Source organism: Monodelphis domestica, chromosome 3 (assembly GCF_027887165.1).
Source record: "Monodelphis domestica isolate mMonDom1 chromosome 3, mMonDom1.pri, whole genome shotgun sequence".
In the NCBI taxonomy this organism is placed as follows: Eukaryota; Metazoa; Chordata; class Mammalia; order Didelphimorphia; family Didelphidae; genus Monodelphis; species Monodelphis domestica.
The window spans coordinates 163272168-163298112 of record NC_077229.1 but is presented as its reverse complement, the minus strand read 5'-3'; the positions used below and the strand labels follow the sequence as shown (position 1 = coordinate 163298112).

The 25945-nt window shown below is 34.4% G+C and overlaps 1 protein-coding gene across 2 annotated transcripts in view; it reads left to right on the top strand.

Moving 5' to 3' along the window:
* The window catches only part of ZFPM2 (zinc finger protein, FOG family member 2), a 572901-nt gene that overhangs the window by 279662 nt on the left and 267294 nt on the right, over nt 1–25945 (top strand). For both annotated transcript variants that reach the window (XM_001380396.3, XM_056823201.1), the window contains one exon: nt 12774–12892. In XM_001380396.3, coding sequence (XP_001380433.3) covers nt 12774–12892 — 119 coding nt within the window. The remainder of the gene's footprint in view (nt 1–12773; nt 12893–25945) is intronic.

The window sequence follows — 25945 nt, the reverse complement described above, 5'->3', positions numbered from 1 at the left end:
ACAATTATCAAAAGTCTCATTTTTTTTTTTGCTTTCTTATCCACACAATAAATGTAGTTGTCAGCAGGATAAGTTCACGCGCCGGATAAGGTCACAATTTCATTTAGTGACAACTTCCAACAGCGCAAACTTACAAGGTTCGATTTATTAAAGAGTCAGAAGGGATAAGATCACTGCATGGCCAGCCTGATTTATCAGGGTTTGACTGGAGTACTTGAATAGAGAACGCCGTATTTCAAGTTTATGTTCAAAACTGTAGTTTAGTGTATGTTGTGTGTAAGACTATAGAATTGAGTACAAGACTTAGGAAAGGTATCCCAATAAGGCATTTTAAGTCTCCTAACCAATAACTATCATTTATGTGCCAAACCATGCTTTAAGAAGAATTAAAATAGGATAAAAATAGGTACTTAGAGTGTTTTTCAGAAAACACATTTGTTTATTAGCCCATGAGGAGACACAACCAGAGGCACAACTTCACTTTTGTGGTATAGAAAATCACCAAGCAGTCAAATGTTCACTTAAAGCTATCATGTATCTGGGGAGGCAGCTGTCAGATGGTTAAACCATAAATTAGCAAAAGCTGTACCATATTTTAGCCACCTTGGCTGACTTTGAACAAGGCTCGAAGGTTTTTAGACTCTTTGAGCGCTTTTTGAACTCAGCGTGACTTCAGGGCTGTCCATGTTTGATACCATGATGTATAACGTTTCCTAGCCATGAAGAAAATATAAATAGAGATGCTGACTCTATAGATCTTTGCCATACAGCAAATGCCAATAAAAATTAGGAGTTAATTCCTGCTGTCTGCTTTAAAATGAAGGCATATGCATTCCAAACTGAAATGAAATGAAATTAAAATTTATTTACAGTATATATAACCTCTACTCATATGGATTCTTCTGTATGTACCCAACTTTCTACCATTTGAAGTGAATTCTAGACAAAGGATCATATCTATACCTCCAATATTTTCATATTTGTACTTCATAAATAATGAAAAAATAATTCGAGCTAAAGTTTTTATTTTTGTGTGTCATGGACACCTTTGACAAATCTGACAAAGGCTAGGGATCACTTCTCAGAATGATATATGTGTATAAGTACATATATTTATATAACATATAATAGAATTAATAAGACTATAAAGAAAATCAATCATATTGAGAGTAATTCAGTTTTTTTTTAATATTGCAAATTCATTAACCCAAAGCTAATTACCATTTATTTAGAACATGAGTGTTGGTCAATTCCTAGAAATGATCAATAACTTCTTTGATTATTTTTGAGATTCTATTCACTTAGAATTCACAAAAGTAGTTTGATTTCTGTAGAGTTAGTGGATGGAGAGGATGTACATCCTATTGAAAGGTAATAATAGCAAAGACTTTGTAGTTCTCTGATTAATAAAGGGTTTAGATAATATGATATTAGCTAGGTGGGTGTTTATTTTGGTTTTACCAGGTAGTTCTTTTTTATTATGGCACCATACCCCCAAAATATACATTTGTATCTTAAAAGCTATGGAAGCCTCGAGTCTTAATACTCATCCGGGATGTCTTTACACAGTGCAGCTATCATATGTCTTTGAGAAACCATAGGATTTATAGGTATACTTTATCAATAAGTGAAGATAAATAGTCCAAAGTACTAACAATATTATTTTTTGCAAAAATTGAATAATCCATGAAATTGTTTATCTCAAATATTTTGTTTAAGCTTACTTATTGTGTTGCAAATGAGACTTATTTTTGCAGAAGAAGCAGAACTGCAAAAGTATGGAGTGAGTGCTCTATTTTCTATCTAACCCTTACATAGTTACTTTTAATTAATTTTTATTTAGAAATTAACAAAAGCCAAATAAAATTGACATTTCTGTATATAAAATAAAATAGAAAATATATTGTACATAAAAGTACAATCTCTACTACAGACTTTTGGCTTTTCCTTTATTTTAAAACTGATTTTACATTGATATCTACAATTCCCCTGGTATTCTCCCCAATTCTTCCCAACAGGAAGATCCTTTTTTTTTTTCAAAAAAAGGATAAAAACAGTTAACAAAACCGTGAAGCACATTAAAAAATCTGATATTATGCATAATTCTCCACACTCATGGGCCCCTGTTTCTTTAGAGGATTGGAAGAGGTTACCTTCTAACTCTTCCTAGGTTTGGTTATTATAATTTACAAAATACATTTTTTGGTTAGTGGATCTTCTTTCCATTACTGTACTCATTGTGGTTTTTATTTTTCTGGCTTCACTTTATATTAGACCATTGAAGTTTTACATATTTCTGTGTACTCACCATGTTTTTTTTCATATAGCACATTGCATTCATGTACCACAATTTGGGGTTATATAAAGTTATACAAAAATCTATAACTATGTTTCCTTATGACTTTCCTTTTCTTCAATGCATTGAAAAATGTTTCAGTGCCTCAAAAACACTATACTTCAATTTTTTTTTACTTCTGCTTCTTTTTACGATGTATATACTGTGAATGTAATTTTCAATTTGTATAATATTTCTCATTATATCCTTCTTTTTGTCTATTAATAAACATTTAGTAACACTCTGCAATATGTCAGGCACCAAAGTGTTCTGGACCTCAGGGGGATGCCGTGATAAAAATAAAATAATCCATCCCTCCAGGACCTCACACTTTGATGCCTTATCATAGAGTAGAGATGAACTTTGGCTCTTCAGGGCTAAGTCAATGGATCCTACCAAACTAAAGAGGATTCCAGTGTGGCTAAAGTCAAGACAACTTCTCAAGGAAGACAAAACCAAAGCAATCCTAAGGATAAAATAACTTAACATCATATTTCATATGCTAAGACAACACATCACACATGTGCATATATATGTGTATATATATATGCCCAATATACTATACATGCATTGAAAATAAAGTAGTTCTGGTGAGGAAGCACTCTCAGATGGGTAGTTCAGGAAAGGTGTCATACAAGATACCTCTCCCCATCCATTCATCATTGTAGGTAACCAGGAATATGGAACATTATATATAATTTCAGCTTTTTCTCATGTGTTGCTTCAGTTTGCTAATTATTTTCTCTTTTCATCAGATTTACATTCCCAGGTTATATGTATTTTCCACTATTGTTTGCTTTTTTCCATTTAGAATAAATTCAAATCCAAGTTACTAATTTCCTATATATGTTGTTTCCTATATATGATGTTTCTTGCCTGAGCATCAGTTTAATACTCCGGTATGACATTGGTAAGCTAGAGAGTACAGTTCAACTACTAAAATACTGAATTAGAAATCAGGACACTGTTGTATGTATCTCATATTGAATCTCAACTTCATTATGATTATCACAAAGTTATCTAGTATATGGGATTTGAACTCTCTGTTTTCATTTCATTCATTTTGTAAAATATAGTAAAAATATGATTATATACTTAGAAATCACCCGGTGGTAAAAAAGCATTTTACATTCAAATATGTATATATAAACAGACACATATACATATATATAGGTATATACATTTAAATATACATATACCACACCCTGTATGTGTATATAGAGCTTTACATCTACATATATATACATTTATATATATATATATGAAAAGATTGTGTTTCTGTATATATACGGGAGTAGGATAGGTAGATAAAGTAATCCTAACTTCACTGCAGCTTTTTGTAAGAAGGCAAGCAAGACTAGGTATTAGGTGGTAATATTCAACTTGAAAAGAAGAGATTGATACAGTATTTTGGACAGTGGCCAGCTTTTCCATCACATCCTCTTTAAAGAGCTCAAAAGGTGCTTTTTTTGCCAACTTAAAATTAAAATGCACAGTGCAAGATGCCTCCAAACTTTGGAAGGTATTTGGGTATCGCCTTGTGATCTGCCCTAAGTTTGTAGTTCTTAATCCATTAAAAGACAGGACTGCTTGTAAATCCACAGGTTCAGATAAGGAGTCACTGTGTGACTGAGCCTGAACCCTTTTCAAATGAAAAATGTCAGTGGCAGAAAAGGAGCCTGAATTATTTTTAAAAGGGTTTTCAAAGATTCTCATGATTCCTCTGGTATCAGTTAAATGTGACATGTCCATAGACATGGCTGTTTTTTAGTGTGCAAAAGCAGGCAAACACTTTAAGCTTCATCTCTATGCAGAAAGGCACCCTCTTGCTATCGTTTATTTCAAAGTTGTTCACAGCCAATATGGACCTGTAGGATTTAAAGACACCGTTATTCTAGATTATAATTGATAGAGGGACTGTTGAAAAGGTATATTCAATTCAATTCAACACACATTTATTAAGCCTATTATGGTTATTAAGATTAGACTATAAAGTCTAACATGTACTCCCACTGTGTTAAGCATTGGGTATGCAAAGCCCCAAAACTACCTTGTTTGTACCCTCAAACAGTTCACATTCTTCTGGGGTTTGGGAGTTTAATATATGCACAGCCAAGTACATAAAGAATAGGAAGCATTAAGAGTCATAGGAGACAATGAATGCAAATTTCAAGGCTCAGAAAAATTCTGGGGTAAGAAGTGGGGTCTGAACTATGTATTTTGATGGAAGTCGGGAATTCTAGGTGGCAGAGGTGAGGAAGGAATGCATTCCAGATTCTGGGTTCTATTTAAACAAAGGGAGAGATGTGCAACCTGGAACTTACTGTATGGGGAAAGTTACTAGGCCAATTTATGTAGATGATGGAAAATATTAAAAAGGGAGTATATGAAATAAATGTTTAAATGTTCATGGGAGCCATATGGAAGAGGACTTTAACTATTTGCTTTTTGTTTGTATTTTACTCTAGTTCCAGTTGGATTACCTTGAAGATTTTTATATGGGGGAGAGTAGGATGTGTCTATGTTTTAGGTATTTCCATTGTTTTTTTTTAATTTTGTAGAGGATAGATGTGTATGTATTTGAATAGACTTTTTTTAGACATTCCACACAGATTGAAACAAAAATTCTATAATTATAATTTCTATCATTTAAGAAAGAACTAGCCTTGAAGTCAGAGAGATACAGGTTTAATACTGGATACTGGATTTGTCACTGAAGACAAATCATTTTCCTTTTTGTACCCCAGTCCACTCTCTATGACTGCATAGTATAGAGAAGACAGCCATCAGCATTGGTAAAAGGAGATTCCCATTAGTGAGGCAACTACATCAATGAAATCACTGGAACAGTCCATTTTTTAAAACCCTTACCTTCTGTCTTAGCATCAATTCAAACACAAATGAATGGAAAGGGCTAGGCAATGGGGGCTAAGTGACTTACTCACAGTCACACAGCTAGGCAGTGTCTGAGGTTAGATTTAAACCCAGGGCCCCTCAACTTCAGGTCTGGTGCTCTATTTACATATCCCTGCAGTCCAAATGTTTTTAAAGGGCTTAAAATATGATCATAAAAATACTACTCAATATAAGTCCAGTGATACAATTGATTTATGATAGCTTCCACCAATATAGATTTTTCCTTGCTATGCCTTAATTTTTAGCTTTAAGTTGCTATGTGTGGGAAAAAGAATAAAGTAAATCATCCCCAGGAGTACTTGGCCATTTTTGTAGTAATGATTTTTTTTTAAACCCTTACCTTCCATCTTGGAATCAATACTGTGTTTTGGTTCCAAGGCAGAAGAACCATAAGGGCTAGACAATGGGCGTCAAGGCCCAGGGTCACACAGCTAGGAGGTGTCTGAGGCCAGATTTGAACCTAAGACCTCCCGTTTCTTGGCCTGGATCTCTATCCACTGAGCTACCCAGCTGCTCCCAGTAATTAATTTTTAAAAAATTCATATACAAATATTTCAAGGTTCTGTAATTCAGTCATACTGAGAAACTTCATTCACTTATACAAATGCTAAGCTCTCCCATAGCTCAGCTGGTTTTTGAAAGTTGACAAAAATGCAATAGATACATACATATCTTAGATGTACATATCTTTTTTAATCTCACGTTTCTGTATATATAAAATATATGTGTAGCCATGGTATTTATTTATTTTACATACATACTCAAGCACACCATACATAAACACACATACTTTGCTTGTGGCCAACTTGGTGATGAATTTCCATGAACTCAGATCAGTCAATAAATAATAAATAAGCATTCACTAAATACCTGTCGGATGCCAGGTAGAGCATTTAGATGCCACAGTGAATAGAGTGCCAAGTTTTGGACCAGGAAGACTCATTTGTCCGAGTTTAAATCCAGTCTCAGGAACTTACTATCAGTGTGACACTGAGCAAATCATTTAATCCTGTTTGCCTCAGTTCCTCATCTGTAAAATGAGCTAGCAAGGGAATTGGCAAACCATTCCAGTATCTTTGCCAAGAAAATGCCACATGAGGTCACAAAGAGTCAGACACGACTAAATAACAACAAATATAAAAAAATGTCAGGTACTATGCTAAGTATGAAATGTGAAATTCAAATGGATAATATGAAAAAAAAAGACAATCTTGCCCTCCCTGAGCTTACAATCTAATGGAAGAGGAAAACACAGAAAAGGAAGAAGGAAAGCAGTGTAAAGGGATGGTAGGAAAGTCAAAGATGTAGAAAGGATGGGAAATCAGCCAACCAGCATTTATTAAGCACCTACTGTGTACCCAACTTTGTCCTAAATTCTAGTGATACAAAGACAAAGAATGAAAAAATCAAAATATCCAAAGATCCATTTCAAAATCCTTTTCATCTTGGTATAGCATGTAGGAGCACTGAGATATCTCTAGCATCGCCTTCAAGAATCCAAAGAATATCAAATTAGTTGTTGGAATAGAGTTTTAATGGAGGTGCTTATATGAAGATATATACGTACATATATATACACACATATATATGTATACATATTTAGAGTGTCCTTTACATCTATGAATGTGCTGGTTTGGATAATATCTGCTCTGATGTCAATTGCAAACCTTTTATGACTTAGTTGATCTATTTTATTTTCTAGAGGTACTTTGGCATGAAATGCTCATCATTTGGTATTCAACTTGGTGATGAAATTTTCTACTCCAATTAGCTAGGCTAATTTTCTGGTGACAAGATTCTATCAGCTGGCCTTTATTTATAGCTTTTCTTTCCTGGTGGGACCTATGCTTTCTTGGTCTCATGCTCTCCTGTCTTAATCTTCAAGAACACAAGGTTGCCTCAGTGTCACTTGACTTTAGTGAAGGATATAAATATATAGACATAAAAATAAACATCTAACCCTACATGACTAAAGTATACATTATATAGTTTGCCTTAATAAATATGTATATATTAATGTTATTTTATACTTTTAAGTATTATTAAGGGTATTTTCACAGGCAGGTTTTAAAAATAGATATTTTATTGTTGTATTTTATATCTGTCAAAGGCTGTTCTGTGGGCCCTTCTTACCTCATTGAATTCAGCATTGGAACAAAGAAGAAAAATTAATATGAACAAAGATAACAGATACAATAATTCATTTAGTTATTAATCATACAATAATTCAAAAGAGACTGAAGAAGCCCTCACACCAGAGGTACTTGTCTTCCCTGAAAGCTCCATATAATATATACATATATGTATGCAATATGTATTTGTGTATATATGTATTCAGGTATAAATACACATATGTAAACACATATAAGGTTACATACATCTAGGTGGTGCTGCTTATTTTAGTCTGTATCAATTTATACAGATTTTCCCATGTTTCTCTGTTTTCCTCAGATTCATAATTTTCCTACTATAGAATAAATTTCCATTATTATTTCCCAATAACATATTTTTATACTATTTCCCCAAATGATGACCATTTATTTTGTTTCAAGTATTTTGCTATCCCAAAATGTGGAGCTAAGAATATCTTGTTATATAAAAAAGCCTTTATTTCAAAGTTTAATGATTTTGGAGCACATATTCAATAGTCATATTTTGGAGTCAAAGCATATAAACAGTTTAATAATTATTTCTTATATGATTAATTTAGTTATTTTGCTGAAATAATTCCATACTGATATAAAAATGAGTTGTTTAATTTGCAGATCCAACAAAAGCATATTAGTGTTCCCATTTTCCCACTGATATGACTTTTTTGGGTGATTTTTGACAGTATGCAAAGTGTGAAATAAAATATCTATAATCTTAATCTCTATTTCTCTTGTTGTTTGTGTTTTTGGCTTGAATTTTCATTTGGTCATTTATATATATATATATTATTTATACATATCCTTTGACCAACTTGTGCATTTCTCTTAGTGTTATATAATTTATTCAACCATCTATACATTTTGAATATAAGACCTTTTTGTATTTCATCCAAGTTTCTATTTAGTCATTTTCATTCATGCCCTACTCTTTGTGACCCCTTTTTGTATTCTCTTGGCAAAGATACTGGAGTGGTTTGCTATATCCTTCTCTAGTTCATTTGAAAGTTGAGGAAACTGCAGTAAAGAAGGTTAAGTGACTTTCCCAGAATCACAAAGTTACTAGATGTCTGAGGCCAGATTTAAACTCAAGGAGATGAGTCTTCCTGACTTCAGGCCCAGTAGTATCCACTGTACTGTCTAGCTACTACCAAGGGCACAATCTGTTTGATAACTTTCTGGGTATAATTCCAAATTTCTGTTCACTATGATTGTACTGGGGAAGCAAGGTGGTACAATGGCTAGGGTGCCAGCCATAGTGTTAAGAAGACCTGATTTCAAATGCAACCTCAAACCTTTACTAGCTATGTGACCACAACCAATTCACTAAACCCTATTTGCCTCAGTTTCCTTGTTTTTCAAATGAGCTGAAGAAGCAAAAGGCAAACTACTTCAAGATCTTTGCCATGAAAACCCCAAATGGGGTCAAGAAGAGTTGGATAAGACTGAAACCACTAAAATGGTTTACTTATTCTCAAGTTCACCAATATTGCTTCAGTGTCTATTTTCCATGGTTCCTCCAATATTTATCATTTTCCTTAGGTGGACCCATCCAGTTGTGTATCTGTCTTTAATCTTATTTTGGTAAATGTTATAAGATGTTGGTTTAAAAGAAATCAACACCAAACATTTTTATGGTTTTCATAGACTTTCTTGTCTAAAAGGGACTTTTTGCCCCAAGAATTTATGTTCTTGAGTTTATCAAACATCACAGTGCTGGTTTTGATTGTTTCTGGTTTTTTCCTTATCTGGTCTACTACACTGCTCTGCTTGTCTGACTTTCAACTATTACTAAATAATTCTGATGGCTACTCCTTTATAATATAATTGGAGTCTGATAAATGTTTTGTCAGGCAATCTCACCTATTCTTACTATTTCCTTTGAGATTTGATCAAGAAACACTCAGTAAACCCTTTATGTGTGCCAGGTGCTGGGTTAAACATGAAAATAAAAAAATAAAAATAGTCACTGACCTCCATAATATAGTAGATAAATGAAAGAAAAGCATTAAGGACTTAATATGGACTAATTACTATCTGGAGGGCAGGTAAGTGGCTCACTGGGCTGGGAATCAGGAAGACTGATTTTCATGAACTATGTGACTCTGAGGAAGTCACTTAAACACATTTGCTTCAGTTTCCTCATCTGTCAAATGAACTAGAGAAGGAAATGGCAAATCCCTCCATTGTCTTGGATAAGAAAACCTCAAATGAAGTCACAAAAAGTTGGACATGGCTGAAGGGATTGAACGTCTGCAGAAAAAGGCATTTGAGCTGACTCTTCAAGGAAGCCAAGGATTCTAAGAGGAACCCTATGTAGAGAGATAGTTCCAGGCATGAGGGGCATCTAGTTCAAATATATAAAGGCAGGAGATGGAGCTCTGGGTGAACAGCAAATAGGTCAGAAGGGCTCTGTACCATAGATTGTGTGGGTAGGAGTAATAGGAAAATATTAGAAAGCTGGTCAAGATCTAGGCGATGAATAGCACATGTCCCTGATGCTCTTTGCGCATCTATCTTTATGAATGACTTCTTGACAAGAAATATTTCTCAATTTTGAAAATGCTTTGAGATTGTACAACTCAATCAGATATGTTACAATAATTTTGCTCACTTCCGAAAGGCAGAAAATCAAGTTTCCAGAAGTAATTGAGGTGTTGTAAAGAAACTATGTGATGGAAACAATTGACATTTAGTAATTATGCTTCAGGATACTACTAAAAATGTGTTGTTTTTACATAAACCTCAATTAATATTTTTCTTATATCGGAGACCTGAATGTCTTTTGCTTTTACATCAATGATTTGTAGCAAAACTATTAATAGGACAGAACAATGAGAACTTTGCTCCAGGGTACCAACTTAACCTTCTTTGGCTAACTTGGATACCACCAGCAATATTCCCTTCTAGCACAAGTGCCCCCAGAGCAGACTGTGTACTCTGTACTGCTCTGCTACTCATTCTTTCCCAACTGACTCTGCTCCAGACAGACGGTTGTATCAGTGTGCTCACTTTCAGTGATCTTGGCCTTTTGCTAAATTCCTATAATTTACCAAAGTTAAGAGTCAAAAAGTAGGGAAAAGTATAAGAATTGCACTGTCTTTCACTCTGGGCCAGACTAGCAGGTTTATGGATTTGCATTTAAGCACTGTCGGTGTGTCATTTGCTGAATAACTACTTCAAGATTTTTTCACTGTCAAAATATCCTGAAATAAACCTTTTTTATTTACTTATTAGAATAGACTTTCTCTGTGGATGATTCTTTTATTTTAGGAAATTCAATCATAGAAGTTAACAAATCAAAGCAGCTGAGATGCTTTAAATCACTATTAACTCAGTGGTGTTTCAATGACTATTACATTAGGGGTCATGGCATTATTACCATTTAAAGACAAACAAAAATGTCCCAGATATAATAAGTAGACTATGCTCCTATACAGCAGCAGCGACAACAATAATTCAAAATCAAATATTTTCATCAAAGTGTGGCCAGTGGCTAAAGAGAGATGATATAACTAACATCTGTGCTACCAATCATTTCCTCATGCTTCCTTTTGGCAATATGCATCTTAGAGTAAACTTAGAGGGTACACATGCCCATCTTTTCAATATTGTATGTGCAGCAAAAAGTATGTAGAATAGAAATATCACTTAAAAACAAACATATGAATATTTTAAAATGAGAAAACTGCTGGATACTGGAAATGTCCCTTTATATAATTTTGACAACTGAAGAAAGAGACTTTAAAGCTAGTCTTTGGGAATTTTTCTATTTCTGCATGTCAGTTTTGAGGGACTGCAAGTCATGCTGAGAAATTCCCTTTTTCTCTTTCTTTCATCAGTTAGTTGTGGTTGATAGTGGGAAATGATGAACGGGAAAAGGATTGTTATGGTTTTGTTGAAACTGAGGGTGGTATGGGAGGTATGAAGATGGAGGATCAGTTCTTGCTTAAATCATTCTAGTCTCATTTCCATGATTTCCATTACTAAGTGTATCCAACATAAAGAGAGATTATTTAGAAATATATATATCACAAAACTTATTTAGTTCATATGCCCAAAGGGTGATAAAAGACTGTCTTCCCTTTGATCCAGCCATAGCACTTTTGGGGTTTGTACCCCAAAGAGATAATAAGGAAAAATACTTGTACAAGAATATTCATAGCTGCGCTCTTTGTGGTGGCCAAAAATTGGAAAACGAGGGGATGCCCTTCAAATGGGGAGTGGCTGAGCAAATTGTGGCATATGTTGGTGATGGAATACTATTGTGCTAAAAGGAATAATAAAATGAAGGAATTCCATGGAGACTGGAACAACCTCCAGGAAGTGATGCAGAGCAAGAGGAGCAGAACCAGGAGAACATTGTACACAGAGACTAATACACTATGGTATAATCGAATGTAATGGACTTCTCCATCAGTGGCGGTGTAATGTCCCTGAACAATCTGCAGGGATCTAGGAGGAAAAACACTATTCGTAAGCAGAGGACAAACTGTGGGAGTAGAAACACCGAGGAAAAGCAACTGCCTGACTATAGCGGTTGAGGGGACATGACAGAGGAGAGACTCTAAACAAACACTCTAATGCAAATATTAACAACATGGCAATGGGTTCGAATCAAGAATACATGTGATACCCAGTGGAATCACACGTCGGCTACGGGGGGTGGGGGGTGAGGAAAAGAAAATGATCTTTGTCTTTAATGAATAATGCATGGAAATGATCAAATAAAATATTATAAAATTTTAAAAAAGCTTATTTAGTTCAATAAACAGAGATTCCTATCTATTATCTGTGTAGATACTATTTTTGATCAAGAAAGTAGTATACTATGGAAACGATGGAGGGATTTCTAAAACAGCTACCAATTTTTCATCCAAATTCTTCGACTAGCTATGAGGGACCCTTATTTGCCAAAGGTGCCCTATTCTTTATTGTGAAGAAATAAACTCACATTGAGTGCCCCATTAATGTTATTTCGACAGTCAAGTATATTAAGAATTTTAACCCTACTATATTTTCCTACTTCTTCTTCTTCCATTCCCCAGCCCTGGAACAAAGCCATTTGAGGAAGGGTTATTCCCTCTGATTCTCAAAGGCTTGCTAAATAGAAATGCTTTCAGAGATGTAAGAAAGAAATGAGGCTCCATAAGCTAAATTTGAATATAATTATAAGGAAAAGGTTTAGTTTTTTCTTCCTTTCTTTCTTTCCTCAAGATGACAAGATCAGTTGTTTTTTCAGACAAGCATAATTAATTCTCATTATATGGGTCCTCAGAACATTGTGCATGTAAAACAAACACAAAGACAGAGGTGGCTGTTGTCAAGGCACAAGTGAAAGTACTCTAAACATGGCTTGTTTTCTTTGTCTGCAGGAGAGTTGGAGGTGGTCCAGAAGGATGGGGAGCGCAAGATTCAGAGTCGGCAGCAACTTCCGGTTGGAACAACATGGGGGCCTTTTGCTGGGAAGATGGATCTGAATAATAACACCTTGGTATGTGAATGCTAAGAGACAGTTGACTCTGAATACTTTTGTGGTCCCTCAGGAATTATCTTTGGTTGCCTCCCAATGAAATCACTTAAAACGGGTTTGTTGTTGCTTTTCATGGACAGAGCTGCTTGGATTTTCTCCAAGTGGCTCGTCTCTGACAGTAATCTACGCAGAGTTTAGAAGGGAACAGGTTAATCATGCTAAATGACTGTTTAGTAAGGTAATTTATAAGGTTCTTGCTTTATCTCCTTAGCCAGGCTAATACTGCTCACATTTAATAACATATACAATTGCCTTTATTTTTAAGATGACACAAATTAATTGTCATACAATTCAGGTTTACATGCAGAACAAGAAATAAGTAAACAACTTTGTTAGACTCTGGTAATATTGTTTGAACCTGTAAAACCAGAGCCACTTAGAATTCTAATTTCTGTCCTTAACTTGGACTCATGTATAGGAGTTAGGGCCAAAATAGTGCCCACTCTAGACCACAGGCACTGCTTCCCTCTCCCTGAGAAGGAAGCTTTAACCTCAAGTCTGAACTTCTTGGTTTGTTTGTTTTTAATACTTTGATAACTCTATTTTGACCTAATTTCCCTCCTTTTCATATGAGGTATTTATTTTCCACATTTAAACAGATTTTCTTAAATGAGAAGTCCATAGGCTATACCAGTCAGACAATGATTGTCACACACACACACACACACACACACACACACACACACACACACACACACACACACACAGAGTTAAGAATCTCTGTCCTAAGGACAGAGAAGGAAGGATTCTTCTTGAATTTACTTCTGAATTTGCTGTGTTTCAGCCCTTCAAAAAAAGTGATTTTTTGGTTTGGATTATAAGCACTACCACTCCTCATGATTTAGGGGATTTTTTAGAAAAACTGATGGGGACTAATACACATACATCCACACACATCACAATGTAGACCAGCTGACACAAGCAAAAGCTATAATAACAGTCACTTATTGGGCTTAAGGTCCTTCCAGCTTGGTAAAACCTAACAGAGCTTGGGTTCCACAGGGATATAATAGAAGGTCACCTCACCTTTGGGTAGTCCTTTCGAAGAGATTCGTGCTTATATTATCTTAAAAGAAGAAAAAACAAAAAAACCCAGCAAAATTAGATTGGTTAGATCACCACATGTTCCAGGAAGTATCTGACAAGAATGATAGCCTAGTAAATTAAGGAAAAGTAAGCATCTACTCAGGCAAATGTATGAACTAACAATACCAACCCAATTGCTATCTGCAGGGTTATATGATATATATTTACTCCAGGATAGAAGATAATAACTGCAAGAAATCCAGGATTGAAATAAATTTAAGTATTTAAACTAATTGAACAAAAACATGAATATGATACATAAATAAATAGCAAACAAATAAATAAATAAAATCCTCTAAAACCTATCCTTTAGAAGACATACACATTTAAGCTCTGAAGGGACTGTTAAGTCAAAAGAGACTCTTCCCTATGGAAAGTGAATGAGTAGTTTCATCTTTGTTAAAGATGAACAATTCTACAAATACACAAGGTTATTGTTTTTATTGAGTCATTTCAGTCATGCCCAACTCTTTGTGACCCTTTATTGACATTTCTTTGTCTCTGGTCATAGACAATTGCAGCCTTTCTTAATCTTAATCTTTCACAACGGGTATGACTGGGAACTGTGTTGTCCCTATATCTTTGTAGGTAGCCTAGAGCTAATAGCTTTGAAAATATTTTTTTCCATATTGTGCCCATTATCAAAAATGCAAGTGCCATATGAGGAATAATTTTAAATCTGATCTTAACTTTTAACCTGAAGAAGAAACCTATATTATCCATTATGAATCCTAATATACTACATATGTAGAAATTTGTATTTTTACTTTGAAACTTAAAAGATCCATGATTTGAAATCCCAATAATTTTTTGACACTCATCACCTTGTAGACAAAAAAGGTGGCTGATGAATTCCTACAATAAAACTGATTCTCAGAATTATATAGAATGGTAGGTCTTTGTTAGATCTGTACTTGAACTCTATCCAGTTTGGTAAACACTTCCATATCTTGCACTTAGTTCTTATGGTCCTTAAAATACCAAAGTCATTTTCATATTGTGATGAGGGATCCTAAAGAAATACTTAACTATGAGTTTTATGGATTGTACATTTACTAAAATATGTGCACTTATAAATTGTAAGATTTGGTGGAATTAAATTGTTGAAAGTAAAATGTTGAATCTAAAGTAACTGGAGAAAAATCAGAGCCATCCCTCCTGGTTTAATTTATATTGTTGTACTGCATCTTCCCAACTCTTACCTGCTTAATGAAAAAAGTCACCTGTTTTCCAAGTGATTATTTCATACTTCCTGTGTTTGAAATTTCAGACTTTTTAAACATTTTGAATTAAGACCATTCTCTATAAACACATAATCATTTTATTTTATTTCCTTTTTAAACTTCAAATAAGAAGTTCAAAAGAAATTAATCTAGTCTATTCCCATTAAAATCCTTTTCCAATTGAGCAAATTAAAAAACAAAACAAAACAAAAAATGAGTAATGAAAAATACATAACTAAGTAGCCAGGCAGACAAATCCCCATATTATATATGTCTGAAAATGAATGTCTCCTGCATATTAATTTCATTGCCTCATCTTTTTTGGGGGTATAGATAGCAAGTTTCATCTTTATTCAGGTGGAGTCTTTTCTGGATATTTATCCTTTTTTTGATTCCCATAAATTTTTCTTTGGGCAAAATAAAATTTTTCCTTTTCAGAAATTTCTAAAAATCTAGAAAACAATTCTGCATATCATATCCTTCATTTAATTTTTTGACATTGGCACAAAATTTAGTTTCTGAAGAGAACTTTAGGATTGTATGTCATCTTTTTATTTTAAGATATTTTATTGTAGTTTTGAAATTAAACAGAGACAGCCCAAGATACCATAAGTCAATTGGTCAATATTTTTTTAACCCTGTGAGGTATATACATATTTTATTATGCTGAAGATTAAGTATGTAATTTGTACTCCTTTCTATGAAATATTTAAATATTAGTTATATATCTTTTTAAAATGAAATACTTTATTAAAAATTCCCAATTTCAATTTTGTTTTGAAAATATATCTGAAATAACTAACTGCCCACCTGGGCTGTCTAAGCCAAGCTAGAGCCAACCATTGGCATTTGTGAGACACAGGAAGTGAGGTAGGGAACAGCCTCTGGAATTCGCTCACTTCCTGTGGAGAGAGCGAGACCGTAGTTGGTGTTAGGAGCTTGGACAGGGAGGACGCCCGCAGACAGCTTTCCTTCAGAGCGGTCACGTGAGTTAAGGACTGATTCTTTCCACCTGGGCCTTTGGGCCTAAAACTCCCTCTGCCTTGGTCAGAGGTTGAGTAGCCCCTTTCCCTTTTCTCTTCTCTCCTTCTCCTTCCCTACTCCCAGTGTGATTAAACCTCCATAAACTTCAAAAAAAAAAAAAAAGAAAATATATCTGCTTCTTAGACTTATTTATGACTTCATATTATTTACATTGGTCAGTAATAGGTATGACAATTATTTTTTAAATGAAGGATAATTATTAAAATTATATTATTTTGAATTTTTTTAAGAAAAAGGAAGAGAATCAAGTATGAAAGATATAGTTCAATGATCCTGGTATACATCTAAGGCAAAATTCTAAAATCTTTTATTAGCAGGACACACATTAATCACTTACTGACTATATACTAGATACCATGCAAGGTATTGAGAATACAAAACCAAATTCAGAAAAACAGAGACAGAGAGTTGGAGGGAGGGAGGGAGAGAGGGAGAGAGAGGGAGAGAGAGAGAGAGAGTTATTATAATATTCAGGTATGACCCAAAGCTAGGTAGGATAGCTAATTCAATGGATAGAAGCTTCAAGATTCAAAAAGATCTTGACAGGCTAAGACATTTATCAAAGGCTGGTCTGAGGATTCCTGGAGATACTCAACACCTTTTCAAGGGATCTACAATTTCAAAACCATTTTCCAGGTCTAGAGACAGGAGATCCTGAGTTCAAATATAACCTCAGAAATTTCCTAGTTTTGTAATCCTGGACAAGTCAGTTAATCCCCATTGCTTAGCCCTTACCATTCTTCTGCCTTGGAATCAATACATGGTCCTGATTCTAAGATGGAAGCTAAGGATTTAAATTTAAAAAAAAATATGGAGCTATACAAGACAGATATGAACTCTGGTTTTCCCAACTCCAGGGCAGCTAGATTGTACAGTGGATAGAATGCCAAGCCTGAAATCAGGAAAACTCATATTTCTGAGTTCAGATTTGACTTCAGACACTTACTGGTTATGTGACTTTGAACAAATCATTTAAACCTGTTTCTCTCAGTTTCCTCATTTGTAAAATGAGCTGGAGAAGGAAATGTCAAATCACTTCAGTAACTTTCCTAAGAAAACTCCAAATGAGGTCATGAAGAGTCAGACATGATTGAAAAAATCACTGAACAGCAAAGACAACTTTCCAACTCTAGGTTGAATCAGTCAATCCACTGAATCAGAGTTGCTTTACTGTATCCCATTTTCTACTGTCATATCTGACAAGGACTGAGGGTCATGTCCAAATGACAATGAAGTATCAGAGTAAGATGCTAATAGAGAATGATTTATTTTTTACTTTCAGCAAGATATCTGATATAATTATTTAAAACACATTTGAACAGATGAACAACTTTCAATATTTTATTTGAGTTGTCTGACAAAGTAGGAATGAAGCTTTGTCATGTATCTCAACTCTAGGACATTCATTTCCCTTATTCCAAAGGATGTCACCTTCTAAACCTCCTTAACTCCTTGAATCAAATCTGAAATTAGATATTCTTTTAAATTGTCTTAAAGCAAACTGAAGCAATGTTTCTTGGTTTTCACTCCTGAGTTCAGCTCAAGAGGTTCAGCAGACTAATTAATTCAATACAGTAACTGAGTCATCAAGGCAGGTGTCAAATCCTCTTCAGATCTTTCACGTTCTAATCTTGAGGTGTATTAACAGTATTCTTCCTTCTTTACTTTCAACTCTTTTCTCTCCAGAAGAAATAAATAAGATGTAGATTAAATAAGATGCCAGAGGTATTTTTTGTTTTACCTTCCACTCATATTAATCAATATGAATGGTACCTTGATTTAAAAGAATTCAGAAATATTGGTTGTTTACATTCTGACCTGGTACAGACTGAAGTAATAAATTAGATAGAAAGTTATTCTGGGAATAAATGAGTATAATGACTTTTGTTGTTGTTGTTAGGCATGTTTGATTTCTTGTGACTGAGCCTGGGGTTTTCTTGGCCAGCAGACTGGAATTGTTTGCCATTTCCTTCTCAAGGTCATTTTACAAAGGAGGAAACTGAGGCAAACAGGGCAAAGTGACTTACTTGCCTGGGGTCACACAACTATGAAGTGTCTGACTCTAGGTTTGATATTCTATCCACTGAACCAACTAACTACCCCTTTATTTAGAATAAATCTTTATCTAATAGTTGCCCTTTTTTTAAGTTGTCCCTGTAAGTTCACAGTCATCTCTAAGGATATGGCAAATCTGGTTGATCATTATGTAAGCTGCTATTATTGCTATTATTTTCTTCATCATTGTGACCATTATCATTAATATTATCTGGAACTCAAATTGGAGAGATAAATTGGAAGCAAACCAGTCTCTTGGAACTGCACAATGGTTCAGGGAGACCATGGAGGAGAGGAAAAAAAAAACATCTGGGGACAAAAAACCCAGAAAAAATAGAGGTCTCAAAGACACCCAGTCAGGCATGACAGCAGGATTGAGGTTGGTAGCCTCTTTTACACACCCATTGGTCCACATGTAACCTATATCTAGCGTGTCCTCTCCTTCTTTGCTTCACTTTCGGTGGTCATTGAAACATTGCTGGTATATGAGAGAGGAGGAATGGGTCTAGAAAATGTAACTTGTCCTTGATTTATAGCCTTGCTGAGAGACATGATTCCTGTGAGGTATAAAATTTTTAAGAAAATTAAAAATCCAATAAAAGCAGGGGGAAAATTAGAAAACTCTTCAAAAAAGAGTACTGAGTATATTTTTGAAAAATGCTCAATTTTTCTATAGGGTTTACAATGTGTGTATCATGAGGCTTGTTTGACAACTCACAGAATGCATGGATAATGCTGTATGTAGAGTTCCTTTCATATTGTAACTTGTCAGGTACTAAATAAAAAACAAAGAAAAATAAAATGGGAGGATTATTACTGGTGATTTAAGCAGCAGTCACCTATTATGATCATTTTTAATAACCAATTAGCTAAATTTGATTGGGTAAATTTCTTGAGTCTGTTTACATTTCATTAAGTTAGACATAATAAAAAACTTCCTAGTTATTACTTTACAATTATAGATCTTTCCAATCATTTTATGCATAAGCATAAATAAAGTATTTCAAACTATATTAAAATCAATATCAATTCCCTTACTGATATTTAGAGGTAACAGATTTATGGATTGAGGCACTGGACTCATAGTCTGGAAAACTTGAATTAACATTCTTACTTCAAATACTTAGCAACTATCATTTGATCGTGAGCAAGTCACTTTACTTCATTATGTCTCATCAGTGATATGAAGGTTGGATGTGATGGGTTCTAAGTTATCTTCCAGTACAAATTCTATAATCTAATGATTTACATTTGAAATCTACTAAGATAGTCTTTAATTTTTTTAAATGTTTGATCCCTTGCCTACTTTTCCATTTATGGTACTGTTTCTTGTTTCATGGAAATATTGAATTAGATAGACCTTACTTTTCATTATTGCCTCAAATATTCTTTAATTTGATCTTAGCTATATCTATAAAAAGCCAATATAACTACATAAAAATTAAAATTTAATCAGCCAGATGTTTGTTTTTTTATCAAAAATCTTTAGTGATATAGTCATATAATCCTTTTCATATGTTTTATATGTATGTATATATTTTCTTTTACTTTAAATAAATCTTACTAATTTTATAAATAGAAAGATTTATGATTTACCCATTGTAGGTACCAACTTCAGTTGTTCATCACAATCTATCCATGTCCTCTAATTCTGTGCAACTGTTGTCAGCATCTCTCCATGAATCCTTAACAATGGTAGTGGTAGATCATTAAAATGGTTTGGATTCTTAGTTCTCTTGATATTGTGTGACCAGTAGAGCAGATGGGTTGGTCATCAATTACCTTTTGATGACACATGATTTACCTCCATTTCCATTTATTTTTACCATCATTTAGATTAATTTTATTTCTCAATTCATGGTTGATAATATATAAAAACTTATTCTATCTACCATGAGCCTTTCTATTGCCTTTTGACTGACATTTAATTTTGATTCTTCAAAAACTGTAGAAACTGTGTCTAATCCATTTAACATTACTCAAGGAATAATGATGTTAAAAATTGATAAGTACCCCAAGCCACAAAAATAATAGTAATAATGGCTAGTATTTATATAGTACTTTCAGGTTTTTAAAGTGCTTTATAGACATTAACTTATTTGATCTTGGCAGCAAATAAGGAATATAGGTAATACTATTATCCCCACTTTATAGAAGCAGAAATGGAGACAGGTTAAATGACTTACCCAAGGTTTGAACTCAGTTCTTGTCAGTTCTGACTCCAGGTTCATCTCTGCATCCATTGTACCTCCTGGATATCTCATTAATTTCAATTATTTCTCATTCCTTTGGAATAGACCTCTATTTTACATTCCCTTGGATCTTAATGGACTCAAAGTTGGAACTGAAATCTAAAATTAGCAGACTCACAAATTGGAGTTAAGAAAAGACAAACTCAGAGACTTGGTGGGAGGAGGGTCACCATGACATAATAATGTTCATAGAGGCATACCACTCAGTTGCTTCAAATCATCTTTGACATTCTAAAGACATTCTTAATAAGCATCTTATTTGCAAAAAAAAAAAATTAAGGAGAGAAAAGCACATGCTGAAGACACCCCTAGAGCCCAAAAGCCTCTGTTCTAAGTGAGATTACTCCAAACCATTTGTCTCTTACAGTTTCAGTGTCATCTCTTCTCTCTCATTGATGTACATGTTGATAAAATTTTCAATAATCATTTTCTGATATTTTGTGAATATGTGTTCTCTCTATCCCTCTGACCCTTCCTCCTTCCCCAAGGGTATGTGTTATTATATATTTCTATGTTCATCATGCTGTGAAAAAAGGCATATCATTTACAGCAGAGAAAAATTCATGGATGAAATAAAGTGAAGAATGGCATGCTTCAATTTATATTCATACTCTGTCTGTTCCTTCTATAGCAGTGGATAGTTGTTTTTTATCATGAGTTCTTTAGACACAAGTCTAAGTCACATTGCTGAAAATAGATAAGCTTGTTGATCATCATACTTTATTGCCATTACTATTTACAATGTTCTCCTGGTTCTGCTCACTTCACTTTGCATCACTTCATATAGATTTTTTCAGGCTTTTTTGATCATTTTATTTCTAATTTCTTATAGTGCAAGTCTTTAACTTCATGCAATTTGACTCTTTTCCCTCAACACTGCCTTTAAAAAATCTTCTAGTGAAAGTAACTAATGACCCCATTCTGAGCAAATCCCAGACCATGTTACCTGATCTTACTTACTCTGCACTGCTTTCGATAGTGTAGATCACTCCCCACCACCAACCCTCTACACTTCTAAAATTTCCTTTGGGAATACGGTATTTAAGGATATGTTTAATTTGATCTCTGTGGTTGCTTGATCCTTTACAGAACAGTGGACTTTCTCCTAAAATCAATCTTCACTTCTCTGCTTTCTTCCTATATCCAGTTCGCTTCATATACATAGCTGTTTTCATTTAATGTCTCATTAAAATGTGAGCTTCTAGAGGACAGGGACTGTGTCTTTGTAACCCCAGCATCTGGCATAGTGTGTGGCACTTATTAAGTATTTAATCAATTATTTTTAACTGGAAGATTGACTGCTTGAGTTCAAAGACCAAATTATATGCAAATGACAACCAAAATGAAATCTCTAACCTGACTGTCTATTCTACCTAGTATGAACGTTCTCATTATTTACAGATTGGTTGTTTTTTTCTTTTTCTCATTTGACGGTCACAGGGCTCAAATCACTACCTAGGTTCCTTTCTTTTATTTCCTTATTACCAACCCTGGAACCATTAATGACTTCCCACTTTATTTGTTCCCAGCATCACATTTTCTGTTCCCAAATCATATCCCTTACCCAAGTCCAAAAAACTGCATGCTTAGAGTATTCCAATTGTCTTTTTGCCAGATTCTCTTTTTTCTCCACATCTCCAGTCTATTATGCACATACCAATAAGAATCATTTTCTTAAACATCATTTAGAACATAGCAGACCTTCTGTTAGCCCTAGAGTAACTACCATTTGCTTTCTGAAGCAATTTAAAGCATGTTATATTTAGCCTTAAAGGGATTTTGCCATTTTGCTATTTCCTACATCATGGTTCATATTCTCTACTGCAGTTAAGTAAACTTATTTTCCATTCAGAAATCAATTTGATATCACACATACACACTCTCAAATATACAATGCATATCTATTTCATTTCTACTTTAATCACCTTCTAAGCTTATTTACATTTTCCACTCCTTCCCACCGAATTATATTGCTTCATATTTAAGGTGGATTTCCAAATACATTTTCTAAATTAACCTCTCAGCATACACACTAGTTCACCCTATTTAATTAATATGTGTTTATATATTTTATTTTGTTCAGTATCTTTCATTAGCTCATATATTTTTCAACAACAGGAGTTGTAATTTGTAGGAGGACCTAGCCCATACAGTGGTCACTATACTCATGTTGACTAAAAAATAACCTATGCAGCAGTTAGGGAGGAGACACAGAGACCTTATTAGAGTGCCTATAATTTAGATTTCATCAAAAATAGTTTTTAAAGCCTTCACTATGATATGGTTGAAGGCCAGGGAGGTATTCTTCTCTACCAGGCTTTCTGTGAAGTTTCATCCAGCACAGCTCTTTCCAGTGACAAACCATCTGGGAAATTCCATCTGTCTCTGTTTGGAAACTGAGGTGGCAATCGCCCACTGTGAGCAATTTTCTATTAACTTCATGGATAAGATCAGTCAGATTTATACTGAATTGATGGGATCCGTAAGAGCAGAGTTGTTCCAAGAGGAGACAAATGCACTGACTCCTCTAATTGGGCTTAGGCCAGTTTCATTCGCTGAAGCCCTTAGGTTCTAGCAGTACTGTGACTTATAACCTAGTTAATTGTACCCTTTCCCTCTTGGGTAAAGCAGGTGAATTTCATTATTGATGGAGATTGTAGATGCCTCCCATAGGGAGGGCGAGATCCTGACTCCTCTTGTACATTAGCTCCTATGTGAGGAGTTGACAGAAGCAGAATGGACAGAAGAAATGCTTAAAGGACACATTGAAGTAGAGTTCCTATTGTTGTAGCACCGCTGTGGAAAATGGCAGACAGACCAGCTTCACTGGTAGTATTCATTCATTCATTTGTTCATTCATTCACTCCTGCATTTTTAAGTGATGACATCATAGGGGCCATTAGGAGAAAAAGCCACTAATTAGAGACGACATGTGAACATAAGAGTTCAAGTTTTTAAACGTGTGTTTTGCCTAGTCTTGTCAATTATACAGACACAGCAGCATTCATTGTAAGTGGCATGATATTAAATATGAAGAATGATGTTAGAGATATGAAAATATACCTTTCTTGATAATTACTACTTATCTCAAGAGCATTCATTTTACTATGTTATGGAATCAGTCTCTGAGCTACCCAACATCACCCTTTCTCACATACTCTGATGATTGTTTCAGCTCAGATAATATTCTGTTTTTACATGACTTTAAAGTCTAGGAACATAAAGATAAAATTTCTAAGTAGGTTATTTCTTTACCTCATTTTACTCACAATTTCCTCTGAATGAACTGTTTAAAACTTGCTACTCTTTTTTACTTTTGAGTTCCAGTAAATGGGTATGTTTACTTACCTGTTTTGAGAAACAGCCATGTGAGCATAGAGAGTTGAATTTTCTGTTTATGTTTTTTTCTTATGTTGTTTAAGTAGTTTTGTTCTTAAATGAAAAACCTTTCCAGATATACTCAATATCTTGGATATTATTAGAATTTGGTACAATAAATCACTCAAAACCTGAGGATTCAAAGTCCTTTTGCTAAGATCTTACCTGTAAAAAACTCAATTAGAAGTCATTTTCAAGGTGGTTAAAAACAGTCCCAGGGGGAGGGGGGTAACAATAAAAGAAGATAAAAATGTGGTTGGCAAAAACTATCTTGATACCCTTTTTGACCAAAGGACCCAAAGGATCCCAGAACAGTCTACTTGGGGGGATTTAGGAGGCAGGCAGATATAATTCAGACTTCCCCAGGATATACAACAACCATGGCTTGCTTTGCAACTATGCTGGATGATATTGTGAATCTTTGTGAAGTTAACCTAAATCTCCCAATTCCATCAATATTATGTCTACAACTCCCTGATACTCCATTGAACCCTTATAACAAAGGAAAACAGGAAAGCATAACTAACAAGAGCTGCCATTGTAAAAATTAAATTATATCTCATAATAAAAATATTATATTTTATGAGGTTTATTAAGGATTATTAGAAATCAAGGAATAAAGAAAATACACAATAATAACCATGTGCCCATGGCTGATTAGCCAATTCAGAATCCCTGTGCTTAGCTTACTTACTACATCATTGCAATGGAATGGAAGAGAGCGAGGGAGGCGTTCCCACCAGTTACATACCAATTGTGATCTTGGCAACCTGAGGACTCAAGTGAGATTATAGGGAATTCTGGGAAACACCAAGGACTTCTGGGGATTGAATCATGGGGTTCAAAATCTCCATTTTTACACCATGGTGTGAGACAACATATAGCACATGTCATCTCGAGTTAGATGATGAACTTGAATCTTTTCAACTGTTTCCAAAGATCATAAATGATCATTGAAAATAAATGGAATTTAATTACATTTTAATGCTGTTTTTGTCAAGATTATTTTAGGTATTTTATATGTTGTTTTCTTGATTTTGCTTACTTTGTATTAGTATGTAGTCTTCCTACATTTCTCTGAATTTCTCATATTAAGAAGTTATTAAATATTCATTATTAGTATATATTTCATTATCAAATATTAAGCAATAACATCTATTGACATTAATGCATTGTGGTTTGCGCTGTCATTTCCCCACTGATGACTGCTCATTTAGTTTTTGATTATTTTCTACCATAAAAAAGTGCTGCTTTGATATTTTTATATGTAGAGTAACTCTCTTACTTTTAACTTCCTCAGAGTATATTCCCATCAGTAGAATCACTGGGTCAGAACAGTTTTTAAATACTTTTCTTATAAAAAGAGGATTTTTTTTTGTTTGTCTTCCAGCAATGCTATATAATGCCCCCTTTGGTGTTCACTCATACTACCCTCACTATCATGATCTAGGTGATTCCCTAGAGAAATTTCTCGTATTACTTCCATGGTTCTTTGGGTTAAAGTGTATATAGCTGTTCTCAAACTCATGAGCTCCCAACAATGTGCTTCTACTTAATAATCATCCCAAAGATTCAATTATCAAAGGCATTTATTTGAATGGCATAGAAAGAAATGTAATTAAAAATAATTTCCCACACACAAATAAACCCAGAGATATAGAGTAGGAAAAAAGTAGGAAGGAACTTAAAGCATAATGATGTGGAAGCATATGTGTAGAGGGCACTCATGGCAAAAGCTACTCACAACTCTGGAACTTCAGAACCTTGATATCCTGACTCTTTCCAGAATGACCTTCACAAAAATTGTTGCGAGTCATTCCACTGTTCAGTAATGCTGTCTCTTGACAGGACAAAGTGTCACTGCTGGAATGGTGCTCAGCTGAACTTGTTCCTCCTAGAATGGGATGTCCCAACTTCATGGTCCAAACTATTGCTGGGAAGGGCAAACCATTTGGTGGCAGTATTGGCTCTTCACT